The following is a 23,911-nucleotide window of genomic DNA, read 5'->3' on the forward strand; positions in this document are numbered from 1 at the left end:
GCTTGATCCCATGACCTTGGGATCATGACCTGAGCCGAAATCAAGAGTCAGACACTAAACCGACTGAGCCACCTAGGCGCCCCCTGTTTGATAGTTTCTTAAAAAGTTAAACATATTCTTAACATAACCCATAACAGTTTCACTTCTAAGTATTTACCTAAGAGAAATGAAAACATATATCCATGCAAAGACTTGTATGTGGTCTTTATTCAAAACCACCAAAACTGAATATATCCAAATATCCATTACATATCCGAAATACCCATCAACCAGTGAATGGAAAGGAAATTGTAGATAAAGAAAGGGTAAAGAATTATACATGCAGTATATATGGGTAGATCTGAAATATATTATACTAAGTGAAAATAGGCAGATACAAAAGGTATCTAGATAAATACTGTGTGATTCCATTTATATGCCATTCTGAGAAAGGCAAACCTATATAGGACAGAAATCAGTTGACTTGTTGCCCCAGAGCTAGAAGTGAGAGAGGGGGTTGACTACAGAGGGGCACAAGGGAACTTTTTGGAGTAATGAAAATATTCTATATCTTTATAGTGGCGGTGGTTACATGACTGACAAATACGTTTGTCAACCTCATTGAACTACACAGCTAAAAGGGATGAATTTTTTGGGTTGTAAATTAAAACCTCAATAAATCTAACATTAAAAACAAGTTTGTCCTTCAGCCTGTCTTTCTCAGAAAACGAATGGAGGAAACAATCAAAACTAAAGAGTAAACTGAAGAAGACGAGTACTTGGATTCAGGAAACAAAGAATCTAATATAGAAAAGAGGAGTTTACAAGGTGAAAGTCGAGTTTTACTTCAAAAAAAGAGCCATACGGGCAGACTAGAAAATGCAACCGTACTGTGTGATTCCATTTATATGCCATTCTGGGAAAGGCAAACCTTGGGATCATGACCAAACCTACTAAATTTGAAAAAAAAAAGAAGAGCTCTAAGAGAGATTTCCCCAAAAGGAAAAATTGAATTGGTAGAATAGTTTGAAGCTGAATTGATGATAGGCACATAAGAAACAGAGCAAACTAAAAAAAAAAGAAAAGAAAAGAAAGAAAGAAAGATTTTTTAGCTCTAGAGAATTATAAGAATTTCTACAAGAAAGGGATTTAATTATTGTTCTCTACTGACTCAGCTGCAAATGGTATTTAGAAACTTAAGTAAAAGCCAAAAATTATTTTTTAAAAAATTGTGAAACTGTAGAGAATAGGGGAGAGAAAATGGACTGTGGGAGCTGACTAAGAGATATAATGCTAAATAAAACACAAGAGTGAAAGTGATTGCCTCTGGGAAGCAAGAATTAGGTAGAGGGTGGGGCAGAAATGTATTTTCATCCTAAACATTGTAAAATTGTATATATATATATATATATATATATATATATATACACACACACACACACATACACACACACACACATACACACACACACACATATATATACATACACACATATATACATATGTATTATTTTTAAATGTTCATTTAAAAATTTATATAGTTAAAAGTCTTTTAAAGGAATTTTTCTTTTATTTAAAAATTTCTGATATGTGATAACCTTTTCCCCTAGTAATGCGAGATAAATAAGGCAGCAATAGATTAAAAATACATAAGAGGAATCTTTTGAGGTAATAAATGACAAGTCCCTGACTAAAGATGATGTATTCTCTTCACTTACTCTGAATAAGGTTTGGTTGGATAAAACTATTAATACCTTTCTTTCAGATTTCATGTTTTATTTTTAAAGATACGTTTATTTCCTTAGTTATAAAATTAATACATTGTACAAAAAATTTTAGTGGAAATGTACAAAGAATAAAAATAAGACAATCAGGGGTGCCTGGGTGGCTTAGTTGGTTAAGCGCCTGACTCGATTTCAGTTCAGGTCATGATCTCACAATTTGTGAGTTCAAGCCCTGCATCAGGCTCCATGCTGGCAGTGTTGAGTCTGCTTGGGATTTTATGTCTCTCTCCCTCTCCTTCTCTCCCCACCCTACCCCCTACCCCGCCATAGCTCACGCTCTCTGAATCTCTCAAAGTAAATAAATGGAAAAAAAAAAAAAAAGACAATCACCTGGAGATGATATATTTGCACTAATTCATTTCCACCTTTACCTCCTTTCCCCCTCTGTCTTCTCTTTCTCCTCCTTCACTCTTTTTATTTATTTATTTTTTAAGATTGTAAGTAATCTCTATACCCAACATGGGGATCAAACTTAAACCTCAAGATCAAGAGTCACATGCTCTACTAACTGAGCCAGCCAGGTGCCCCTTTCTCTTTCTTTTTAAATTAGGAAATGTGACATGTATTTTACTAGTGAATAACCGCAGGAGCTGTGGATTTCGTGAGGAAAGAGGGGTCAATGGAAACAATAGAAGAAAACAAGGATATAAAACAAAGGAGGGCAGAAAAAGGAGTAAAAACAATTTACTGCCTCTAAAACAAAACCAAATTAAAAAAAAAAATTACTATAGGGAGAAAAGAGTCAAGTTCAAGCCCCAATTGTCTGGATTCTGCAGTTAGCACATCATGCAGGAGGTGAACCCTTTCCCATTGATTTTTGTGGGCAGTTTCGTATCCAGGTCTACCATTCTACGGGGGGGGGGGGGGGGGGGAGGAAGAAAAGGATTGTCACCTCTTCACAGAGACCCATTAATTGGGAATCAAAAACAGCAAAGAAGTTTTGATAAATGAGATATTTGATGAAACAGATCTTTCCCCCAGGTTCTTTAAATATCCTGTCCTAAAAGAGGTAAAAGTTATAGAAATAAATTTTGAAGAGTATCATGTTGCAAAAGGTGTCACATACATGCACTTCTTGTCAGTATGAAATGTAATTTTTTTCTCTTTCAGTGTTCCTAGAATCCCATGGGCCTTTGCCATGACAGAAGTATGTGGCATGATTTTGTGCTATATTTGGCTCCTGGTTCTTCTTCTCCACAAACACAGGTACCTCAGTTATTCCATTAAAAGACAAAATGTTTTTACTGTCTTGGATAAAGTTCATCAAACCTTGTTTCTCCCTTTGTTCCTTGTTAATTTCCTTTAGCCATTATGGAAAATGTTTTGGGTTTGATCAACAAGAAAGTCACCGTGAGGTAATACCTCCATATTTAGTTACATTCTGAATGTATTCTGAACACAAAGATCAGAGTTGGCAATGTTCGGCCGTTAGCCAATCGCTAACAGTCTAGCTTTAACTTTCTTTGGAAACAAACCGGAAATATCACTTTTTGTGGAAGGATAGAAACTCCTCCAAAGACGGTCTTTGGACAAGGATAGTGCTTGAATGGAAGACATTGTTATCTGCTTGCAGGAGGCTCATTAGAAAAGGGATTATTTTGCACACCATGCACATCAGTCTAGCCAGTGTGGTTTGCTTAAGATGGTGTAGGAAATTGATGAATAGGGAAAGTGTTTCTTTGGCACTTCCACTAAGAAATATAAAGGAAAAAAATTTTTTATTAAAAAAAGTATAAGGGAGGCTTCTTTCCTACTTTAGTGAGAGGAAATTATTTGATTTAAGTAAAAAGGCATAGTGAAGAAAAATTTTAAAGAACTCTAAAGTCTGTGGATCTGCTATCTGTTGTCTTTGGACACATGAGAAATAGGGACAGTTTCTTGAATTTTTGATTGGTTCTCCTCACCAGGAAGTGCTTGAGTCCACTGATGGGCTTCAGTTCCTAAGCAGCAGTTATTGCATCGCTTTGAAGGTGAAAAGAAAGGTTGATGATTGCTATTGTTGTCACACTCTCAGGCTGTATTGTGCTTCATTCTTTCCCATTTTCCAGCAATATTTTTAACTCTGAATTGCTTAAAACCAGAGGTGATTTAAGAACATGTATATCACTGGTGCTCTCTGATTTAACTTTGACTCACAAGACCCAGTGAATTTCAATTTATCCACTCTTCAAAACAGGAAACTGTGGTAGGTTTAGCAAAGCATAGCAGTGGCCAGTTAAATGCAAGTTGTGATGTTTAATTTGTCAAAGAAAGTGTTTCTCAAAATGTGGTCTTTGTACTACTTTCATTAGACTCACCAGGCTTCTTGTTAAGATGTAGATTCCTAAGCTCCATCCCAGGTGTACACACTAAAATTTGAGATGTCTTAACCTGTGTTCAATGCTTTTTTGAGGGTGGGAAGAGCATTTCAAAAACGTGTAAAGCATAATTCCTGTTTTTAAGAATCTTATAGTCTGTTTTGGTTTAAGGCATTTAAAAAAATAATATGACAGTACAAGTGATACTACAGTGCAGTTCAAAATTTTAGGTTTACTTAATATAAAACTTGGTATTAAAAAAACAGTATTTAAAAAAATTTTTTATGTTTATTTTTGAGAGAGAGAGAGAGAGAGACAGAGCACAAGTGGGGGACAGGCAGAGAGAGAGGGAGCCACAGATCTGAAGCAGGCTTTAGGCTCTGAGCTGTCAGCACAGAGCCGGAGGCGGGGCTTGAACTCATGAACTATGAGATGATGACCTGAGCCAAAATCAGACACTTAACCAACTGAGCCACCCAGGCACCCCAAAAGACTTAGTATTTTATACCTTACGTTTAACTTAGGAGAAGTTAGAGAATGTTTATTAGATAGCTACTATCGGTAACCAATTTACGGTGTTATTAATCAGCAAAAAATTCCCCAGAATCATGTGTTTAGTTTTACCTCTTATAAAATAAATAATTTATGAGCAATAGATGAATAACAGGGCTAACATTAAGCTAAGAATCAGGCTAGGTACTAGTCTTACTTCTTTCTCACTAGCTCCTTTACCTTCTCTTAGCCATATTTTCTTATCAATGAAATGATGCTCTTAGGTCTGCACTGTCTAACATGGCAGGTACTAGCCACATCTGGCTATTTAAATTAATGAAAATGAAATAAAATTAAAATTCAGTTCCTTGGTTGTACTAGTCACATTTCAAGTACTCAGGAGCCACATGTAGATACCTTATTAGTGCAGTTATAGAGCATTTCCATCATTGCGGAAAGTTCTATTAGACAATGATGCTTTAGATTGAAGAATTCTCTAAAATTTCTGTCCTCTTCAAAGAGTCTAGTTCTAGTGGTTTTCCTGTCTGTTCTTCCTTTAAGTAAACACTTGATGCCTGGAGTTTTTTGGTTTGCTTTCTTCTGATCTTTCTCTCTTTTTTGGTCACTCTGTTCACAGGTCAATACTTCTTCGAAGGCTCTGTAGTCTGATGGGTACTGTGTTCTTGCTTCGCTGCTTTACCATGTTTGTGACCTCCCTCTCCGTGCCAGGACAGCACCTGCAGTGTACTGGAAAGGTAGCCTGCTACCTCTTCATCATTCTTTCCTTTTGTTCTTGGTGGGTTGTTGGCACCATATATGTAATAGGGCTAAGATTTTGCTTTTAATAGTAAAATGTGCTTTTAAGTATTTTCAATATCTGTAAGAAATCTCTATAGATTTCTGGATCTATAGATCTCTGTAGATTTCTAGAAATAATTTGGTAGTAATCTTAAGCCAAAATCTACCTCCCTGTTACATCAGTCCATTGAAACTGGTTCTGTGCCGTGAAGCTATAGAAAGCAAGTTCCTTTTGGGGTGCCTGGGTGGCTCAGTCGGTTGAGTGTCCGACTTTGGCTCAGGTCATGATCTCACTGCTCGTGGGTTCAAGCCCCACATTGAGCTCTGTGCTGACAGCTCAGAGCCTGGGGCCTGCTTCGGATTCTGTGTCTCCCTCTCTCTTTGCCCCTCCTCCCCTGCTCGTACTCTCTCTCTCTCTTTCTCTCAAAAATAAACACAGAAAGAAAAGAAAACAAGTTTCTTTCAATTGTCATTTTCCCTTTCCCACTATCCTGAACATCGTTAGTTCCTCATACGACATGACTCTGGTCCCTTCAGTGTCCTCATCACTCCTTTTTTAAAAGTTTTGCAGTTTGACCATATTCCATTTAAAGCATTCTAAACTCTATTCTAAACTTTACTCTTTCCTGGGGTATACTGTACTAAATAATGGCTGATTTATTGTTTTTGTTTTAAACTTTGTAGCTTGTTTTGCTATATTGTAGACATATCTTCTCTTTTGATTAAATTGAGAGAGGAGAGATTATGCAGATGGGAACAACAACAAAACCCAGATAACAAAAAATTTTAAAAACCTGAAAACCACCTATACTATACAAAATTGGCCTTTGAGACTCATTAAATTTGGACAAAAGAATTTATTATCCTACTATTATAAACTTCCATGCTTTAGTTATGTATTCCCTAATATTCAAATGTATGCGTTAACAGCTTTGTTGTTATTTTAATATTCTTTGTAAAGTGTAAAACATAATTGTCAGGTCTTCTATTGCAATGTAAATAGCTGAAATGCCAGCAAGGGAAGATTAAGCAGCCAAAGGAGATCAAGAACTAAAAATACAGCCCTGAGCTGAAGGGTAACAAAACTTTCTCTAGGTATTAGGACACTGACCAGTAAGCAAGGGGGAAAGGTTAATATGACACTTAGGATTTCGTGTAAAGGAAATGTTTTATTTTTCTAAAAATATATAAATTGAAAAGTGAAAGCTCACATGGGGCTCAATTGGTTAAAAAGACTTCAGCTCAGGTCTTGATCTCACGATTCATGAGTTAAAGCCCTGCATTGGGCTCGCTCTCTCTCTCTCAAAAATAAACATTAAAAAAAAAAAAGTAAAAGCTCACATAATTCCCTCTTTCACCCATCCCATAAATAATACTATTAACAGTTGGGTATATAGCCACATAGACTATTTTTAAGCATGCTTACACATTCACATAAGTTTATATAATAGATACTTTTTAAATAAAAGATGAGATTATATTGCAGATATTGTTCTTTTAACTTATGTTTTATTTAATGTTAATTACTTTTTTCAAAAGAAATGCATATGGTTATACCTCATTTTTTTAATAGCTGCAGTGTCCCATTATATGATTTACCAGTTTCCAAATGATACACATTTATGTTGTTTCCAAATCTTACTCTTTATAAACAGTGCCTTTGTAAACATCCTGGTGCATTTATGTATTTTCACTTATTTAAACATCTAGTTAAGATAAATTCCTGGAAGTGGAATTATGACCTCAAAGAACATGAACATTAAAAATAGTGATGATATTGCTCAAATGTTTACCAGAAAAGACAAATTTTTCACTACTACCTACACTGTATGCATATCAGTTTTCCCACTCTCATGCCAGCACTACTTATTATCAATTTTTAGAGTCATTGTCATTCTGATTAATGAAAGATAATGATATGAGACTTCTACGGTCTTATGTTTTCTATTTAAATCTTTACTCTTCTGAATTTGTTTCTGTACATGGTGTGAAATAGGGATAGAACAATTTCCCCCAAATAGTATGGTAATTGATTAGAAGAGATTTTTTTTTTCAACGTTTATTTATTTTTGAGACAGAGAGAGACAGAGCATGAATGGGGGAGGGGCAGAGAGAGAGGGAGACACAGAATGGGAAGCAGGCTCCAGGCTCTGAGCCATCAGCCCAGAGCCTGACGCGGGGCTCGAACTCGTGGACCGCGAGATCGTGACCTGGCTGAAGTCGGACGCTTAACCGACTGTGCCACCCAGGCGCCCCTAGAAGAGATTTTTAAAAAGAAATATATAAGCTTATTACACTGAAAAGAGAATTTCCTGTAGCTGAGGGATTTAATTGTTGGGTCAGCCACTAAAGAGAATAATATACGTACGTAGCACTACAACATGTACTACAAAAATAAATTAGGTACCATTCCTCTATAGTATGGATAACCCTTTTTCTGTCTCTAATGACTGTTTTTCATTATCAGTTAGTTATATGTGGACATTTCTATTCAAATTTGCCCTAAATACTGTTAATTGCTTTAAATTATAATATAACCTACTTATTGACCTGTATTATTTGTTGCAGTTGTTAAAAATAGAAGGTTAAGGTGATAGTAACTAGCAATCAAGTCCCTTACAGTGAACTCCATAGGGCATTTTCATTGAAATAAAGTAATTGCTTGAAATCTCATTCCCAGAAGTAGGAGGTTTAAGGACAGAACCAAGAACCTGCCTGTTTTTGAAACGTAGCAATGGACCCACCCTAAGGAAAGAACTACTTAAAGCAGATTTCTGTACCTTGTCTTATCAAGCCATCTTAGTCTGTTATGTTTTAATTTTTATTTTTCTGGAAGAATATTTGGGACATTTAAAATTGGAAGGGATAGGGAGACTTGAGTAACTGAGAAATGATTGCTTTCTTTTGACTGGCATCATTTTTTTCCTGTCCCTGGCTGAGAGATACATTTTCCTAGCAGTCTCTGTGCTTCACTACCTAATTTCTTACTCTTACAAGAGTACTATCTCCAAAGCTGTTCTTCTTAGAGGGCTTAGAGGAACCAAACCATGTGTATTTTAGTAACTTCTCTTTCCTTTTGTCTAATAATAAATTCCTCTTCTTGTCCAGCCCTGCTTTTTTTTTTTTTTTTTAAATCTAACTGGCTTTACTTTTTTTTTTTTTTCAACGTTTATTTATTTTTGGGACAGAGAGAGACAGAGCATGAAGGGGGGAGGGGCAGAGAGAGAGGGAGACACAGAATGGGAAGCAGGCTCCAGGCTCTGAGCCATCAGCCCAGAGCCTGACGCGGGGCTCGAACTCACGGAGCACGAGATCGTGACCTGGCTGAAGTCGGACGCCCAACCGACTGCGCCACCCAGGCGCCCCTCTAACTGGCTTTATTAATGATTGATGAATTGGGCAGCACCCCATCTAGCAAGTAGAGTGGCATTCTAAGACTTAGGACTTTAGAATTGGTCTTCCTGGATTCACATGTGAACAAAGATTCACATCCTCGTTGTGTTACTTACTAACTGTGTGACCTCTCTAAGCCAGTTTCTTCATCTGCACAATTGAATCATTTCATAGGATTGTTGTGGAAATTAAATACAGTAACACATAAGGCACTTAGCAGTATACCTTACACATAGTAAATGCACACTAATTCTAGCAATTTTTTGTACTGTTATTATGTGTTAAATGCCTTTAAAAAAAAGTGACCTTTACTCAAACTCTTCCTCAAAATGGATTGCTTTTTTAAGCTTATGTGTGGGAGTTGGGATTAGATTTGGCTTTAAATAACAGGAAATTCAAGGTGGCATGGTTTAATAAACAAATGGTTTATTCTCTCTCATAAGAGAAATCTGAAAGTAGGTCATGTGTAATTGTATGGACTTAATTAACCACAACTCATGATTCTTCTGTCTTTCTGCTCTCCTGTATAGTTGTTGTCTCCTTCCTTTGTAATTAGCCTTCCCAGAAATCTTTTACAATTCCACTTACATCTTATTTGTATAAAACTTAGTCACATAACCACACCAAACCTGTAAGGGAGGATAGGAAATGCAGTGTTTGAAATTCTGTTACCAGTTAAGAAGGGGAAAATGAATAGACATTGAATGGTAGCCATTGTCACTGTCATAGCCTATTTCTTGTTGACAAGAACAGCCAGCAAATACTACTGTATTATTGGATTAAAACTTGGAAACATTTTGTGTAATGGTGACCTTTTCACTGTAAAGGAACTTCTAGTAGAGAAACTTGAATTACATTGATTTCATGTAATTACCAGAATATTTCTGACCACTCTTTCTTGATGTCTGGAATTAGACTGGGAGTCTGGTTGCTTTCGTTTAGATCTTATTTCTAAAGCATTTGAATTTCAATGGGAGTAGATGTTCAGAAGCCCCTACCTCTCTAATCTGTAGCTTTCTTTATAGGTATATGGCAGTGTATGGGAGAAACTGCGCCGGGCCTTTGCCATTTGGAGTGGCTTTGGTATGACCCTAACTGGTGTTCACACTTGCGGAGATTACATGTTCAGTGGTCACACAGTCGTCCTAACTATGCTGAATTTCTTTGTCACTGAATGTAAGTATCTCTTTAATGCTTCCATGCATATTAGATAACTGGCTGCAGAGGAGGCTGTGGGAAGGGTGTCAAGTTCTGTGAAGAATGAAAAGGAACAGACTGATCTAAGAAACACATGACTTAGGAGCACTGGAAGGAATGTGGTTTTGAAACGATGTTTCTGTCCTTTTCCCAGATACACCAAGAAGCTGGAATTTCTTGCACACTTTATCCTGGGTTCTCAACCTCTTTGGAATCTTCTTCATTTTGGCTGCCCATGAACATTATTCCATTGATGTGTTTATTGCCTTTTATATCACGACAAGACTCTTTTTGTACTACCATACTCTAGCCAATACCAGAGCATATCAGCAGAGTAGGAGAGCAAGAATTTGGTTTCCCATGTTTTCTTTTTTTGAATGCAATGTTAATGGTACAGTACCTAATGAATATTGTTGGCCATTTTCAAAACCAGCAATAATGAAAAGATTAATTGGATAAAGACTACCTTTGTAATGGGTTCTTGATTAAATATATAGTAGTTGTCGAAAGTGAGTAACTTTGCTTTCTCCCCCTAGGTTGTTCCTGGATGCCTTGCTTTTGGGCTTATATGTTGACAAAGTAAAGTTCATATTCTGAGCAAGGCTATGATTATAGAAATCAAGAAAGAACAATCAAGAGTCCTTACATATCTGTTTGAATAGGAAGCTTAAGTTTAAGTAGATGTTTCCTGACCCTTCTTTTTCAACAAACTTAATGTTGTGATTGAAGTCAGATTGTTACCTTTATGTGTTGAGTACTGGCTTGTTGAACTTAAGCAATTTGCTGGTTGAAAGTGGTTTTGTTTGTTTGTTTGTTTGTTTGTTTGTAATTTCATTAGGACTCTAGTCAAGAAATAATTTTTTTTAAGCTCCTTAATATCTTCAAGGGAAAAACCCCTACCAAGTGAGCAGTATTTGTTCTTTGAACTGATCTCTGTATTCTTGAAAATTGCAACTCTAGAAAGTAATCTGTATTACTAACAAATAATTTTTGCCTCCTGAACCATCTTTAAGAAAAGTATCCTGAACATACCAGGATGCCTGAAACCAGAAGAAAATGAAAGGGGCTATCCACGAAGTAACTGAGTACAAATATGGTACTGGCATTTTTCACCAAAGATAAAACAGAAGATGCAGTTCCTATTTTGTTCTGAGGGCTCAGTATGACCATCAGTCAGTATTTTTGAGGGAAAAGTGGCTGCATCCATAAAAATCAAATTGGCTTAATTTTAGTGAGGTAGGTACCTGGAACAACTTTGTGCTGTAGTTGTTAGTTAGACTTATGACAACCCAATTTTATGATATTTAATGATGTTATTTAATGAGTAAAATAGTGGAGTGTTTTACCAAATGTTAGATAAAGTTCTGATGTCTTTAAGTAGGGAGGTTTGCATGCAAAGAATATTTTTTCTATTTCTGAAAAGAAATGATAACAGGTTGCAGGCATTATACAATTATTTGGTTTAATATTTGTCATTCTTGGCCATCAGAAGTAAACAGTCTCAAATATATTTGGATATAAAAAGGTTTTGTTGTTTTTCATTTTTAAATACAATTGTGTACATACATTCTTTCTATTTTGTCTTAATTTGGCAGTCAGGAAGTGATATAACTTAGTTACTGTTTACACTAGAAATTTAGTACCGTAAGTAATCTGACCCCTGTGATAACATTTGTCACTTTGCTTTTAATGATTTTAATAGTTATGACAGTAGAATGGTTATGGAATTGGAATTTGAGCCCCAACTGATTGAGCTTAGCCACTTGGAAAACTAAGTGTGTAGTTTTTACATTCCATTTTAAAACAAGGAGTTAGAAAAAGTGCTGACATACTGAGGTCTAAAATTAGGCCACTTAGCTGAAATCTGCTTGTCATGTGGGTGAAATATTTTGTTTTTGCATTTTGAGTCCTATTCCCACCCTTGTATAAGGTACAGAGGAGCTTGAAGGGAGTGAGCAGGAAAGGAATATTACGCAAACAAGTTTCAGCCAGTGCTGAATTACCCCAATTTGAGTCTACTCTGAACATTATATCTTATTTCTCACCTGAGAAATGACACAAGGCAATTCAAATTTTATTATGATTTTAAAACTCACACTTTAGAATCTTATATCTTAAATTGTTGATTGTTTTACATACTAGGGACAAAAATGCCAACATTTCATGTAAGGAAACTGCATAATTATGAAAGGTGAAGGATGTTTCCTATGGCTCTTGAGGTCAAATTATGTGTAACTAGCATTCTTTCCAACTGACAGAGCAAGACAGTATTTTAGCTAGGGAGGGACTTAATGTTAGCTTTTGGAAAAATGTTTGAAGAAAATCTGTGGCAACATTAATTCAAGAATGTTAGATAGCTACTTAATGATAAATTTCCTAACGTCAGTCTTCTTTCCTTTATATGGATTCTATTCTAGAACAAAATAGAAAAAAAAAATTGTAACTAACTTTGCAGAGTGCCTAACAGCAGACTGCAATGAGGATTGTAAAATAAGTTTTCAACCTTGCATTTATCGTATCTGATTTGAGGAAAAGGTAAGCCAAATTTATAATTTATAACTAATACAAGGCAGTGTTTACATAAATTCATCATCTCCAAGTCTCTTTCTTGGAAAACTTGGACACAAAATTCTTTTCCATTTCTTTTTTTAATATGAAACCTATACTACAGTTGTGTTTTGTTTTGTTTTGTCCAGAAACTCTCCAGATTTTGTCTTTGTATTTTTTTTTCTTGTTAAAATCTAAACCATTGGAAAGGTGGTATTTATATTCACATTTTGGGTATGAATGTGGCTAGGTGGAGAAGCTACATGCCTTAGATCTATATATTTTTTTGCCCTGTCTTCAGTTGCAGGCTTGTGAAAGCTTATAAAATACTGAAAGTTCAGTATAGAAGGAACCAAGAAGGTTTTGGTTTGGGGAATGCAAACTGGAGGTTATATTGAAAGTCCTCAATGCATTTCTCTATGTTCCTGAGGACAGTGTAGCCTTTTTTGTCTTTTTTTCTTTTTTTTAGTCCATGCAGGACATTGTTAACTGAAGGGTAATTGAAGTTAGTAGAGAGTAGGAGATTTTGAAGAAGGCACATTTATTGTTATTACTGAATAATTTGGGAGAAACCTTTTTTGGCTTTGCTGCAAAATTCTCAAATGCCTATCCTTTCCATAACTCTCTGTGGTCAGAATTGCTGGGGTAAAAATACAACTTCCATATCTGATTAAGTATTTTTTTCGTAATCAGAAAGCAATGAAGGTGATCTTAGAACCAGTCAGCTGAAGAAATGTGGACTGTTCACAACAAAACATCTGTTGACTAAAAGACCTGTTGATTGTGTAATGATTTACACACACCACAAGTGGCTCTTTCTTACCCTGTACCTGCCTGAGTGTTGTTACTTAGAATTTCAAAAATCTTACAATTTGTAAATGGAGAACTGAGGAACCAAATCCTTTTATAGCTTATATGAAAGTCTGTTTTAGAGACATCTGTTTGGAAAGTGTTATTTATATTTCAAAGTCATATTCATAACACTAACCTGCTTTCAGTGTATTCAGCAAAAGGCAATTTCATCATTAGTTTTATAGTAAACATTTTTTAAGGATTCTTGTTCTAAAATGCTTGAGAACGTTAACCATATTCTTGTTTTAAACTCTGTGATCTAATAAATTTACTTCTTTGATAGTCTTTGTAGACCTAAGTTATCCCTTAAAAAAAGTAATTATAGTAATAGTCATGTGTCAGTTCTTTAAGGTATTCAGGCATTTGAGACAAGAAAGTTCTCTTTTAGAATAGTCCAATAGCTTTCTTAAGCAGGATTGGTTTCATTTAGATAGTTTCAAAGCCAACAAAGCATGTCAGTTTTAATGCCATCTTTACTTGGTGGTTAAGATGGTGTGCACTTGTAAAAGTGTAGCCTGAATTACCCCCTTACCTCTGTAGTGGTGACTTGTTAGTAACATCAAAAGTCAGACTGCTTCACATGACAAGTGAGAAAGGAAAGAGGTTGAGGATTTTTCCCTCTCTGTGTTTGAGAAGCTCTGAATGACTGAAATTACGATGAAAGTAGGTTTTGGTCTCCCCTCTCACCTACCCCTCACACCCAGTGAATGCCACCAATTTCAAGTAACTTAAATGTGGCCTATTATTTTGCATCAAGTTCAATAAAAATATCTATGAAATCTATAAGCCATAATTCAGCTACTGGTAAGGTTGGTTTTTAGAATATGTTCTACCCTAAATTAGCCAATGGACTTTTTATTCAGTGTACTCCATGTTTAAGCATAAGGATGCTTTGTGCCTGATGTGGAGGGAGAAGGAATACTATGATAATTTTGTTGTTATTTCAGGTCTGTTTCAGTATAAACTACTGGCTTATTAGTTAGTCATCTTAAAAATGCTTTATTTTAATAATTTTTTTTGAGAGAATCTATGGATTATTAGGACAATTGAAGTATTCCTGATATGGAACAAAGGAAGTGGAAACTGGTACTGAGCGGGGGAAGCAAAATTAGTTTGCTAAACTAAAGTGAGCATGTTTTGTTTTAAGAACACTACCTAAATGTCACTCTGTCCACAGAAGAAACTAGTATTACTTGAAGATGTGAACGTTCCTGTGGTAGCCATACCTTGAAGCACAGTATTGTATATAAGTAAATATCTTGATTCTAAATTAAATCCAGATTTAACTAATATATATTATTTTATATCTTTGTTGTATTAAAATGTTTAAAAACACTAAAAATAAAACATTTGAAAGTTGGATTGCAGTCATTTCTTTGAGTGTCTTGCATTCCTAATGCAGCTGGTCTATTTTTTATACAGTAAGTTTTTATTTTTGTGAATGATTGGGCCCAGCAACTTTAAATCTTAATATGGTATCTAGTCCCGGGCATTTACTGATTCCTAATTGTCTTTTAGATAAGCAATTTGCTCTTTCCCCTTTCTTTTGTGTAAACTAGAGAAGAAAAGTGATCTTCCTGAAGGTATAGAATAATTGTAGGTTAAGTTGAGAGGGAGAAAAGAGAAGCAAATTGCTAATTATTCTTGGACAGATTAAAGCTTTTGTCTGGTTGGTTTTGGTTTAATTGTAGATTATGTTAGGAAGATGCCATCATCTTGGCAGGTCAGCTTTGGAAATAATGATGAACAGGAAAAGAAGGGAAAACAGCTGTTGGGGGTAGCTCAGTAGCTTAGAACCATGGTGTCATTGGAACACTAAGCATTGTCATAGACCATATGAACTTGATCCATGACTGAACTTGTCTTCATGATCACTACTAATTGTAGCCTCTCTAGTGGTGGCCCCAGCTGGTCTCTCTTGAGAACTCTGGGAAGGAATAATCCAGGACAGACCCTAGAGGCTGCTTGATGGAATAGAAAAGGTACTGGATTTAGACTCTGAGGGCCTGGGCATGAGTTGCATCTCTGCTGCTGTTTAAATTAGGTCTTTTCTTCCAGCTCCTCTTAACTTTATGTGTAAAATGGAGACCAAAAAAATGCCTATCTCCTAGGTTGTATCAAAGGCCAGATATGAAAGTATTCTACCCTTGCTGGTTCAGTAGCTGGTACATAATGCTGAAACACTAGTTGAATTTAGGTCAATAAAACAGGATCTGTGCCCATAGGAAATTAATAATCTATCTGGGAAGTTGACATGAAAAGGTAGCCAACAACATTTGTTAGTGGAATAAATCTGTAGTTTTGAAAATGGCAGGTTGAACCTCTTCAGGGGTAGGGGAAAGGGAATTGGAGTTTTTACCATTCTTTTCCTTTTTTTTTCTTCTAAAGAAAAAACCCAGCACATTCTATTGGGACGCCTGGGTGGCTCAGTCAGTTAAGCAGCAACTCTTGATTTTGGCTCAAGTCATGATCTCTCGGTTCATGAGTTCCAGCCCCACGTGAAGCTCTGCACTGATGGTGTGGAGCCTGCGTGGGATTCTCTCTTCCTCTCTTTCTGCCCCTCCCCTGCTCTCTCTCTCTCTCATATATATAAACCTAAAAAAAAAAAAATTATTTATTAAAGAGAGAGCACAAGTGGGGAAGAGGGGCAGAGAGGGAAAGAGAATCTTAAACAGGCTCCATGCTGAGCATGGAGCCCGTCTCAGCGCTCAATCCCATGACCCTGGGATCATGACCTGAGCTGAAATCAAGACTCGGGTGCTCAACCAACTGAGCCACCCAGGCACCCCAGTTATTTTTAAGTTTATTTATTTATTTTGAGAGAGAGAGAGTGGGGGACAGAGGGAGAGAGAATCCCAAGCAGGCTCCATGCTCACCTCATTGTGGAGCCTGACGTGAGGATACATCCTATGACCATGAGCTCATGACCTGAGCCAAAATCATCAGTCAGTCACTTAACTGACTGAGCCGCCCAGGCACCCTGAGTTTGTGCTGTTGTCATCCAGAGCTGATATTTCACAGATTTGGCTTTCCCTTTGAAAAAAGAGTTGAGGATAGGGGAAGGAAATGTTTAGAAACCCCTGAGTCAACAGACAAATTTACTCTCTTCATTTGGTAACTTGAGAGAGGAAGGGCTCACTGGGGTCTGAGGGTCCAAGCAGAATTTACTAAGCATGTGAAACTTGAACTGACCCCTCCCTGAAGGAAAAATTCATAAAGATATGATGAAAGGTTTACAGGACTCTAATTCTCATGCAAAAAAAAGGGGGGGATTTATTTGTGTATGTATTAGAGAGCTGTTGACAGAAGTATGTGTTTTTAATGGAAGCACTGGGATGCCTATTGCCAGGGTCTATATTGTTGGGACAGATATAAGTAGCTTTATAAAACAGGAGTTAATCGAGGGCAAAGAGAGAGAGGGTAGGATGGTGGAAAGTACACAACAGGTCAAACTAGAGATGAAGGAAATGCTACAGACCCCAAGATAGTAGGTCAAGGAACCAGGCCTGGGCACAGCTATAGGAAGCTTTTGCCCCCCACCAAGGAAGATCAAGACACCCCAAAAATGAGCTGTCAACTGCTACTGGCTTGTGAAATATGACTGTAGAATATAATATACCCTGTATCCAAAATTGTCTGTTTTATGGTCAACAGCTCATCCACCCATTGGAGTGCTAGACTGCCGGCTACCATGTGGAGTGGGAGCCGGCTCTAGCAGAGGCTTGAGAAAAGTGCCGGGTCAAGAGAATGCCTCAGAGACGCTCGGTTACCACCGTCAGCTGTAACTGTGAAGAAGACTACTTGATGGCTGTAAGGCATCTGCTAGAGGAGCATAATATTTAAATGCTGTATGTTCTCAGCTCACAGGGCCCCCTATGAGAACTGGAAGTATAAAACCACCACGACCTGTTCATATCCCAGCCTTAAGAGTCTTGGATCCCACTCTAAACACCTATACCTGATGGTTTTTCATTAGAGATCATCGATCAGCAGCCTTCATCAATACGATGGCCAAGTACATGAAATTTGATCCTGTTTTTCCCCAAAGCTCATTTTGGAGGCTTAGCTGGAGAGTAGTTGGCAGTGGTGATGCGATTTTTGAAGGACTGCAACATGGTGGAAATCATACCTGCAGAAATTTGATAATCCTAACTGTCCAGGCAAGATTCTGAATTTTCTTCACGATTGCATGCCACAGTGGTACCTGTGATTTTGCTATCTTCTTAAAAAGTTATTGTGAGTAAGTAATGAACTTGGTAACAAACTGTATATACTGAAAACTTTTCCTCCGACTCCTGTGCCCCAGCGTTTAGTTCCCTTTCCAAGAGGCAACCGTTTTTTTAATGTTTATTTATGTTTAAGGGCGAGAGCGTGAGCAGGGAGGTGCAGAGAGAGAGGGGAACAGAGAATCCGAAGCGGGCTCCATGCTGACAGCAGACAGCCCAGTGTGGGGCTCGAACTCACAAACTGAGAGATCACAACCTGAGCCAAAGTGGAACGCTCAACTGACCGAGCCACCTAGGCATCTCGAGGCAACCATTTTTTTTAATTTAATTTATTTTTTTAATTTACATCCAAGTTAGTTAACATATAGTTCAACAATGATTTCAGGAGTAGATTCCTTAATGCCCCCTAATCCATGTAGCCCACAACCCCTCCAGTAACCCTGTGTTTGTTCTCCATATTTAAAAGTCTCTTACATTTTGTCCCCCTCCCTGTTTTTATATTATTTTTGCTTCCCTTCCCTTGTGTTCATCTGTTCTGTGTCTTAAAGTCCTCATGTGAGTGAAGTCATGTGATATTTGTCTTTCTCTAATTTCACTTAGCATAATACCCTCTAGTTCTATCCACGTAGTTGCCAATGGCAAGATTTCGTTCTTTTTGATTGCCGAGTAATACTCCATTGTATATATATACCACATCGTCTTTATCCATTCATCCATTGATGGACATTTGGGTTCTTTCCATACTTTGGCCATTGTTGATAGTGCTGCTATAAACGTTGGGGTGCATGTGCCCCTTTGAAACAGCATACTGGTATCCCTTGGATAAATACCTAGTAATTTTTTGAGGAACCTCCATACTGTTTTCCAGAGTGGCTGCACCAGTTTGTATTCCTACCAGCAGTGCAAAAGAGATCCTTTTTCTCCACATCCTCACCAACATCTGTTGTTGCCTGAGTTGTTAATGTTAGCCATTCTGACATGTGAGGTGGTATCTCGTGGTTTTGATTTGTATTTCCCTGATGATGAGTGATGTTGAGCATCTTTTCATGTGTTGGTTGGCCATCTGGATGTCTTCTTTGGAGAAGTGTCTATTCATGTCTTCTGTCCATTTCTTCACTGGATTATTTGTTTTTTGAACATGTGTTCATATGTGTTTTTGGGTGTTTTTTGAACATATGTGTTCATATGTGGTTTTGGGTGTTGAGTTTGATAAGTTCCTTATAGATTTTGGATACTAACCCTTTATCTGATATGTCGTTTGCAAATATCTTCTCCCATTCTGTCGGTTGCCTTTTAGTTTTGCTGATTGTTTCCTTTGCTATGCAGAAGCTTTTTATTTTGATGAGGTCCCAGTCGTTCATTTTTGCTTTTGTTTCTCTTGCCTCCAGAGATGTGTTGAGTAAGAAGTTGCTGCGGCCAAGATCAAAGAGGTTTTTGTCTGCTTTCTCCTCAGGGATTTTGATGGCTTCCTGCCTTACATTTAGGTCTTTCATCCATTTTGAGTTTATTTTTGTGTATAGTGTAAGAAAGTGGTCCAGGTTCATTCTTCTGCATGTCGCTGTCCAGTTTTCCCAGCACCCTTGCTGAAGAGACTGTCTTTATTCCATTGGGTATTCTTTCCTGCTTTGTCAAAGATCAGTTGGCCATGTTTTTGGGTCCATTTCTGAGTTCTCTATTCTGTTCCATCGATCTGAGTGTCTGTTCTTATGCCGGTACCATACTGTCTTGGTGATTACAGCTTTGTAATACAGCTTGAAGTCCATCAGGACAACCATTTTTAACTAGTATGTTTTCCCAGAGGCATTCCATGCATATTCAAACAAATACATATTTTTTCATTTATTTTTATATTATTTTAAACAAATTGTAGCATATACATGTATATGCACATGCATACCTGGTTTCATACCTTATTTATTTCACTTAACATATGCCAATGCCTTCCCCTCCAAGGACACACCTTAGCTGAATAAGGTTTATTGCTCATTACAATGAGGAAGAACATATAACATGGGAAATTATAGGGCATCTCAGCTGGAGGGTGTTGGAAAGGACTTATTTTAGGATTTGGGTGGTTATTTAGGTGGTTTAGGGGGAAAGTTTTAAGGAAGCATGGATTTGCTCTGGATTGGATGCTTTCGGGATGTTGGGGCAATCCAATGATTGAGTATCTTAATAAATCTTAAGACAGGAAGAATGGATCGAAGCTAATGTTACAATTGGTAAGGAAGCAACAGTCACATATTAGGATAGAGGGATATTTGGTCATTTTTGTGGTTTCAGTAATATTTATGTTTTTATCTGTGTTCAGACATAATTATTGACTAGTATTGTTTTTATCCTTTTTTTTTTTTTGAGAGAGAGAGACAGAGTGCAAGCAGAGGAGGGGCAGAGAGAGAGGGAGATACAGAATCTGAAGCAGGCTCCAGGCTCCTAACTGTCAGCACAGAGCCCAGCATGGGGCTCGAACTCGTGAACCACGAGATCATGACCTGAACTGAAGTCAGCCACTTAACCAACTGAGCCACCCAGAGCCCCTGTTTTTATCTTGATCTATCATGGTCACTGGTCTCCTTGTCATACGATGGTGTTTGGTGAAATTTTGTTTATGTTCAACAGGAAAACAATAAGGCCTAGCTATGGGTCCTGGGCCAGCTTCTGGCAACACCCAAGTTCTAGCTGATGGTACCAGGCCAGCTCCCCAGTGTCAAGAGCTGCTTTTCTCTTTCCCACATGATATATTGGTGTTCTTTCCATATAAGTACATAAAGAATGCAATTTGCTTCATTCTTTTTTTTTTTCTAATGCTTATTTATTTTGAGAGAGAGAGAGAGAAAGAACAAGAGTAAGGGGAGGAGGAGCAGAGAGAGAGGCAGAGAGAGAATCTGAAACAGGCTCCACACTCTCAGCGCAGAGCCCAATGTAGGGCTCAATTCCACAACCATGAGATCATGACCTGAGTTGAAATCAAGAGTCAGAAGCTTGACCAACTGAGCCACCCAGGCTGCCCTGTTTCATTCTTGTTAATGGCAACATGATACTCCATTGAGTATAGATGTCATTTATTACTCATTCCCTGAAAGATGGACATTTAGATTATTTACTATTCAAACAGTGCTATAGTAAATAATATATTACTTTGCATGTGTGCAAGTTCATCTGTAGAATAAATTGCTAAAACTGATGGTATTTGGTCAAAGGGTTTGTGCATTTTAAATTTTGTTAGATATTGTCACATGATTGACCTTAATAGAAGTTGTACAGTTTTTTCTTCCACTAGCAGTGTATGAGTTTGCCAGTTAATCCATACCATTGCCAAAATAATGTATTACTGAACTTTATCATTTTTGGCAATCTGATAGGTTTAAAAATGATATCTTAATTCCCTTTCACTTAAGTAAGTGCAGAAGTATTTTTTAAATTATTTTTAACGTTTATTTATTATTGAGAGACAGAGAGACACAGAGTGTGAGCAGGGGAGGGGTAGACACAGAATCCAAAGTAGGATCCAGGCTCTGAGCTGTCAGCACAGAGCCCGATGCGGGGCTCGAACTCACAAACCGCGAGATCATGAATGACCCGAGCCAAAGTCGGTCACCCAACCAACTGAGCCACCCAGGCACCCCTGCAGAATTATTTTTTTAAATAAAAATTTTTAAATGTTTATTTTTGAGAGACAGAGTGAGCGGGGGAGGGGCAGAGAGAGAAGGAGACACAGAATCTGTGCTATCGGCACAGAGCCCAATGTGGGGCTCAACTCATGAACCATGACCTCATGACTGAGTCGAAGTTGGATGCTTAACCAACTGAGCCACCCAGGCACCCCAGAAGTATTTTTAAATAGTAATATAGTAAGGGAAGGTGACAGCTTTATTGGAATACAAATCTTTTTTTTTTTTTTTTTAATTTTTTTTTTCAACGTTTATTTATTTTTGGGACAGAGAGAGACAGAGCATGAACGGGGGAGGGGCAGAGAGAGAGGGAGACACAGAATCAGAAACAGGCTCCAGGCTCCGAGCCATCAGCCCAGAGCCTGACGCGGGGCTCGAACTCACGGACCACGAGATCGTGACCTGGCTGAAGTCGGACGCTTAACCGACTGCGCCACCCAGGCGCCCCTGGAATACAAATCTTTATGGAGGACTAACTGCATTGCAGACTATGTCATATATTTTGTTAAAAATCCATATGACTATAAAATATTGAATGGGGAGGGACACCTGGATGGCTCCCTTGGTTAGGCTTCCGACTTGATTTCGGCTCAGGTCATGATCTCAGGGTCAGGAGATGGAGCCCTGCATTGAGCTTTGCGCTGTCAGTGCAGAGCCTGCTTGTGATTCTCTCTCTCTCTCCCTCTCTCTCTCTCTCAAAATAGACATTTAAAAAAAAAAACTCCGCTCCATTTAAAATATATAAAACAGGGAAACGAAGATGATTTAACAGACTGAGGTGTGTTTCTCCCATTTTATTTATAGCATAGTCTTTAACTTGGCCATGTCTTGCCAATGCAGAGTAGTGGGGGTTTTGGATAATTGTCTTCCTAAGCACCTGAAGGAAGCTAAGTGCTCCCTGGTCTAAGGGAGAGTCTGGAAGACTCAGTTGCTTTCCATTTTAAAGTTCTATAAAGGGTAAACAGGGTGCCTGTGTTACATAGTTGAGCATCTGACTCTTGACCTCAGCTCAGGTCATGAGCTCGTGGTTAGTGAGATTGAGCCCCGCATCGGGTTCTGCCTTGATGGTGCAGAGCCTGCTTGGGATTGTCTCTCCTTGTCTCTGCCGCTCTCCTGCTTGTGCTCTCTCTCTCTCAAAATAAGCTTTAAAAAAATTTAAAAATTAAAAAAAATTAATAAAGGGTAAACATTAATACCTGTTTGCCCAGCAGCAACTACTGCTGACTCTGCCTCTACCTATGAGACATTCTAAGGATCTGAATTTACCCTGTCCCAGATATAGGGCTCCATTGTAGATGTATAGGACTTGAGTAATGGAAGATATTTTGAAAGAATATTTATCAAGCATTTATTGAGCATATACTATATGCCAGTTACTATTTAAGCACCGGTGCTTCAGTGGTAAATAAAACAACTTCCTTGCCCTCAGGAAGCTTACTTTATAGACAATTAACTAATATATGAGAAAGAAAAAGGCATCCCTAACAGTTGTCAACTAGTAACTGACAGTGGTGTTTCCTTACTGAACATGAACAATGTTATAGAATATCAACATCAACATGCATGACTGATAGACCATCTTCACTTGTAATCAGGCTAGGACAGACACCATGCAACATAAAAGTAACCATACACCCCTATCCCGATTAATACGTACAACTAAGATCCTGAATTGCCCCAGGTTTCTGAAAACACTCAATTCAGAATAGCATCCCACCTCCTTGTTTTCATGAACCCTCTGTAATATCACCAAACACAAGCCCAAATCCTGTACAAGCCCCTCCTAACACCCTCCTACTGAGCTTGCCCATTCCTTTCAATAGTGTTTAGTTTCTCTTGCTACATGAAGTTTAATTTTAAAAACTTTGACTCATGCATGGCCCCAGCGATCTTTGGTTGGTGGGAATTGACCCTTTTGGTAGTCAAAAGTGGCCACACACACACACACACACACAGTAGAAAACAGATAAAAGGATAGTGAGTGCTAGGGAGCACTTTCTGTCTGACTGCAGAGGTGACATTTGAGCAGAGGTCTGAATGAAATGAGGGAGGAACCACATGGATATCTAGAGGTTGAGGGAATAGTGAGTACACTGACCTCTAGAATAGGCTTGGCATGTTGTACAAATAAGAGGCCAAATCAGCTTAAGAGTAAGCAAGAGAGGGGCACCTGGGTGGATCAGTTGGTTGAGTGCCCAACTTCAGCTCAGGTTGTGATCTCATGGTTTGTGAGTTCAAGCCCTGAATCAGGTTCTGTGCTGACAGCTCAGAGCCTGGAACCTGCTTCAGATTCTCTTTTTCCCTCTCTGTCTGCCCCTCCCCCCCTCACACTCTGTGTGTGTGTGTGTGTGTGTGTGTGTGTGTGTGTGTGTGTGTCTCAAAAATAAACAATTTTTTTTTCTTTTAAAAAGTGAACAAGGGAAAGAATGATTGGAAGTGAACTTATAAAAAAGTAGCCAGCCTCCCAATCATGCAGGCCTCAGAGTTCCTGGTGAAGACTAGATTTTGCTTCAAGTTTCTGGAAGCCATTGAGAGACTTTGTGTTTGTGTAGGGGAGTGACTCACATCTCCATTATAGCTAGAGTGACACAGACCTGAGGGTAAGGCAGAGGAGGCCTCATCCACCCACCTCCTGTGTGGCCTTGGAGGCCTCCAGGCCTTGCCTGGCCTTGGAG

At 38.0% G+C, this 23,911-nt stretch overlaps 1 protein-coding gene across 9 annotated transcripts in view; it reads left to right on the forward strand.

Annotated features, from left to right (window-relative positions):
- SAMD8 (sterile alpha motif domain containing 8) overlaps nucleotides 1–23,911 on the forward strand; it is a 78,921-nt gene that overhangs the window by 38,025 nt on the left and 16,985 nt on the right. For 6 of the 9 annotated variants that reach the window (XM_047073007.1, XM_047073013.1, XM_047073012.1 and 3 more), the window contains 4 exons: nucleotides 2,874–2,969; nucleotides 5,190–5,307; nucleotides 9,769–9,919; nucleotides 10,095–14,699. In XM_047073007.1, the coding sequence (XP_046928963.1) occupies nucleotides 2,874–2,969; nucleotides 5,190–5,307; nucleotides 9,769–9,919; nucleotides 10,095–10,399 (670 nt within the window). In that variant the 3' untranslated portion in view covers nucleotides 10,400–14,699. Of the gene's footprint in view, nucleotides 1–2,873; nucleotides 2,970–5,189; nucleotides 5,308–9,768; nucleotides 9,920–10,094; nucleotides 14,700–17,199; nucleotides 17,580–23,911 lie in introns of those variants that run through there. The other 3 variants (XR_006960895.1, XR_006960896.1, XR_006960897.1) reach the window with 3 other exon arrangements.

The sequence above is a fragment of the Lynx rufus genome, unplaced genomic scaffold (genome assembly GCF_022079265.1).
Source record: "Lynx rufus isolate CCGP_SWC_20201006 ecotype Redwood Valley unplaced genomic scaffold, mLynRuf1.p SCAF_11, whole genome shotgun sequence".
NCBI lineage: Eukaryota > Metazoa > Chordata > Mammalia > Carnivora > Felidae > Lynx > Lynx rufus.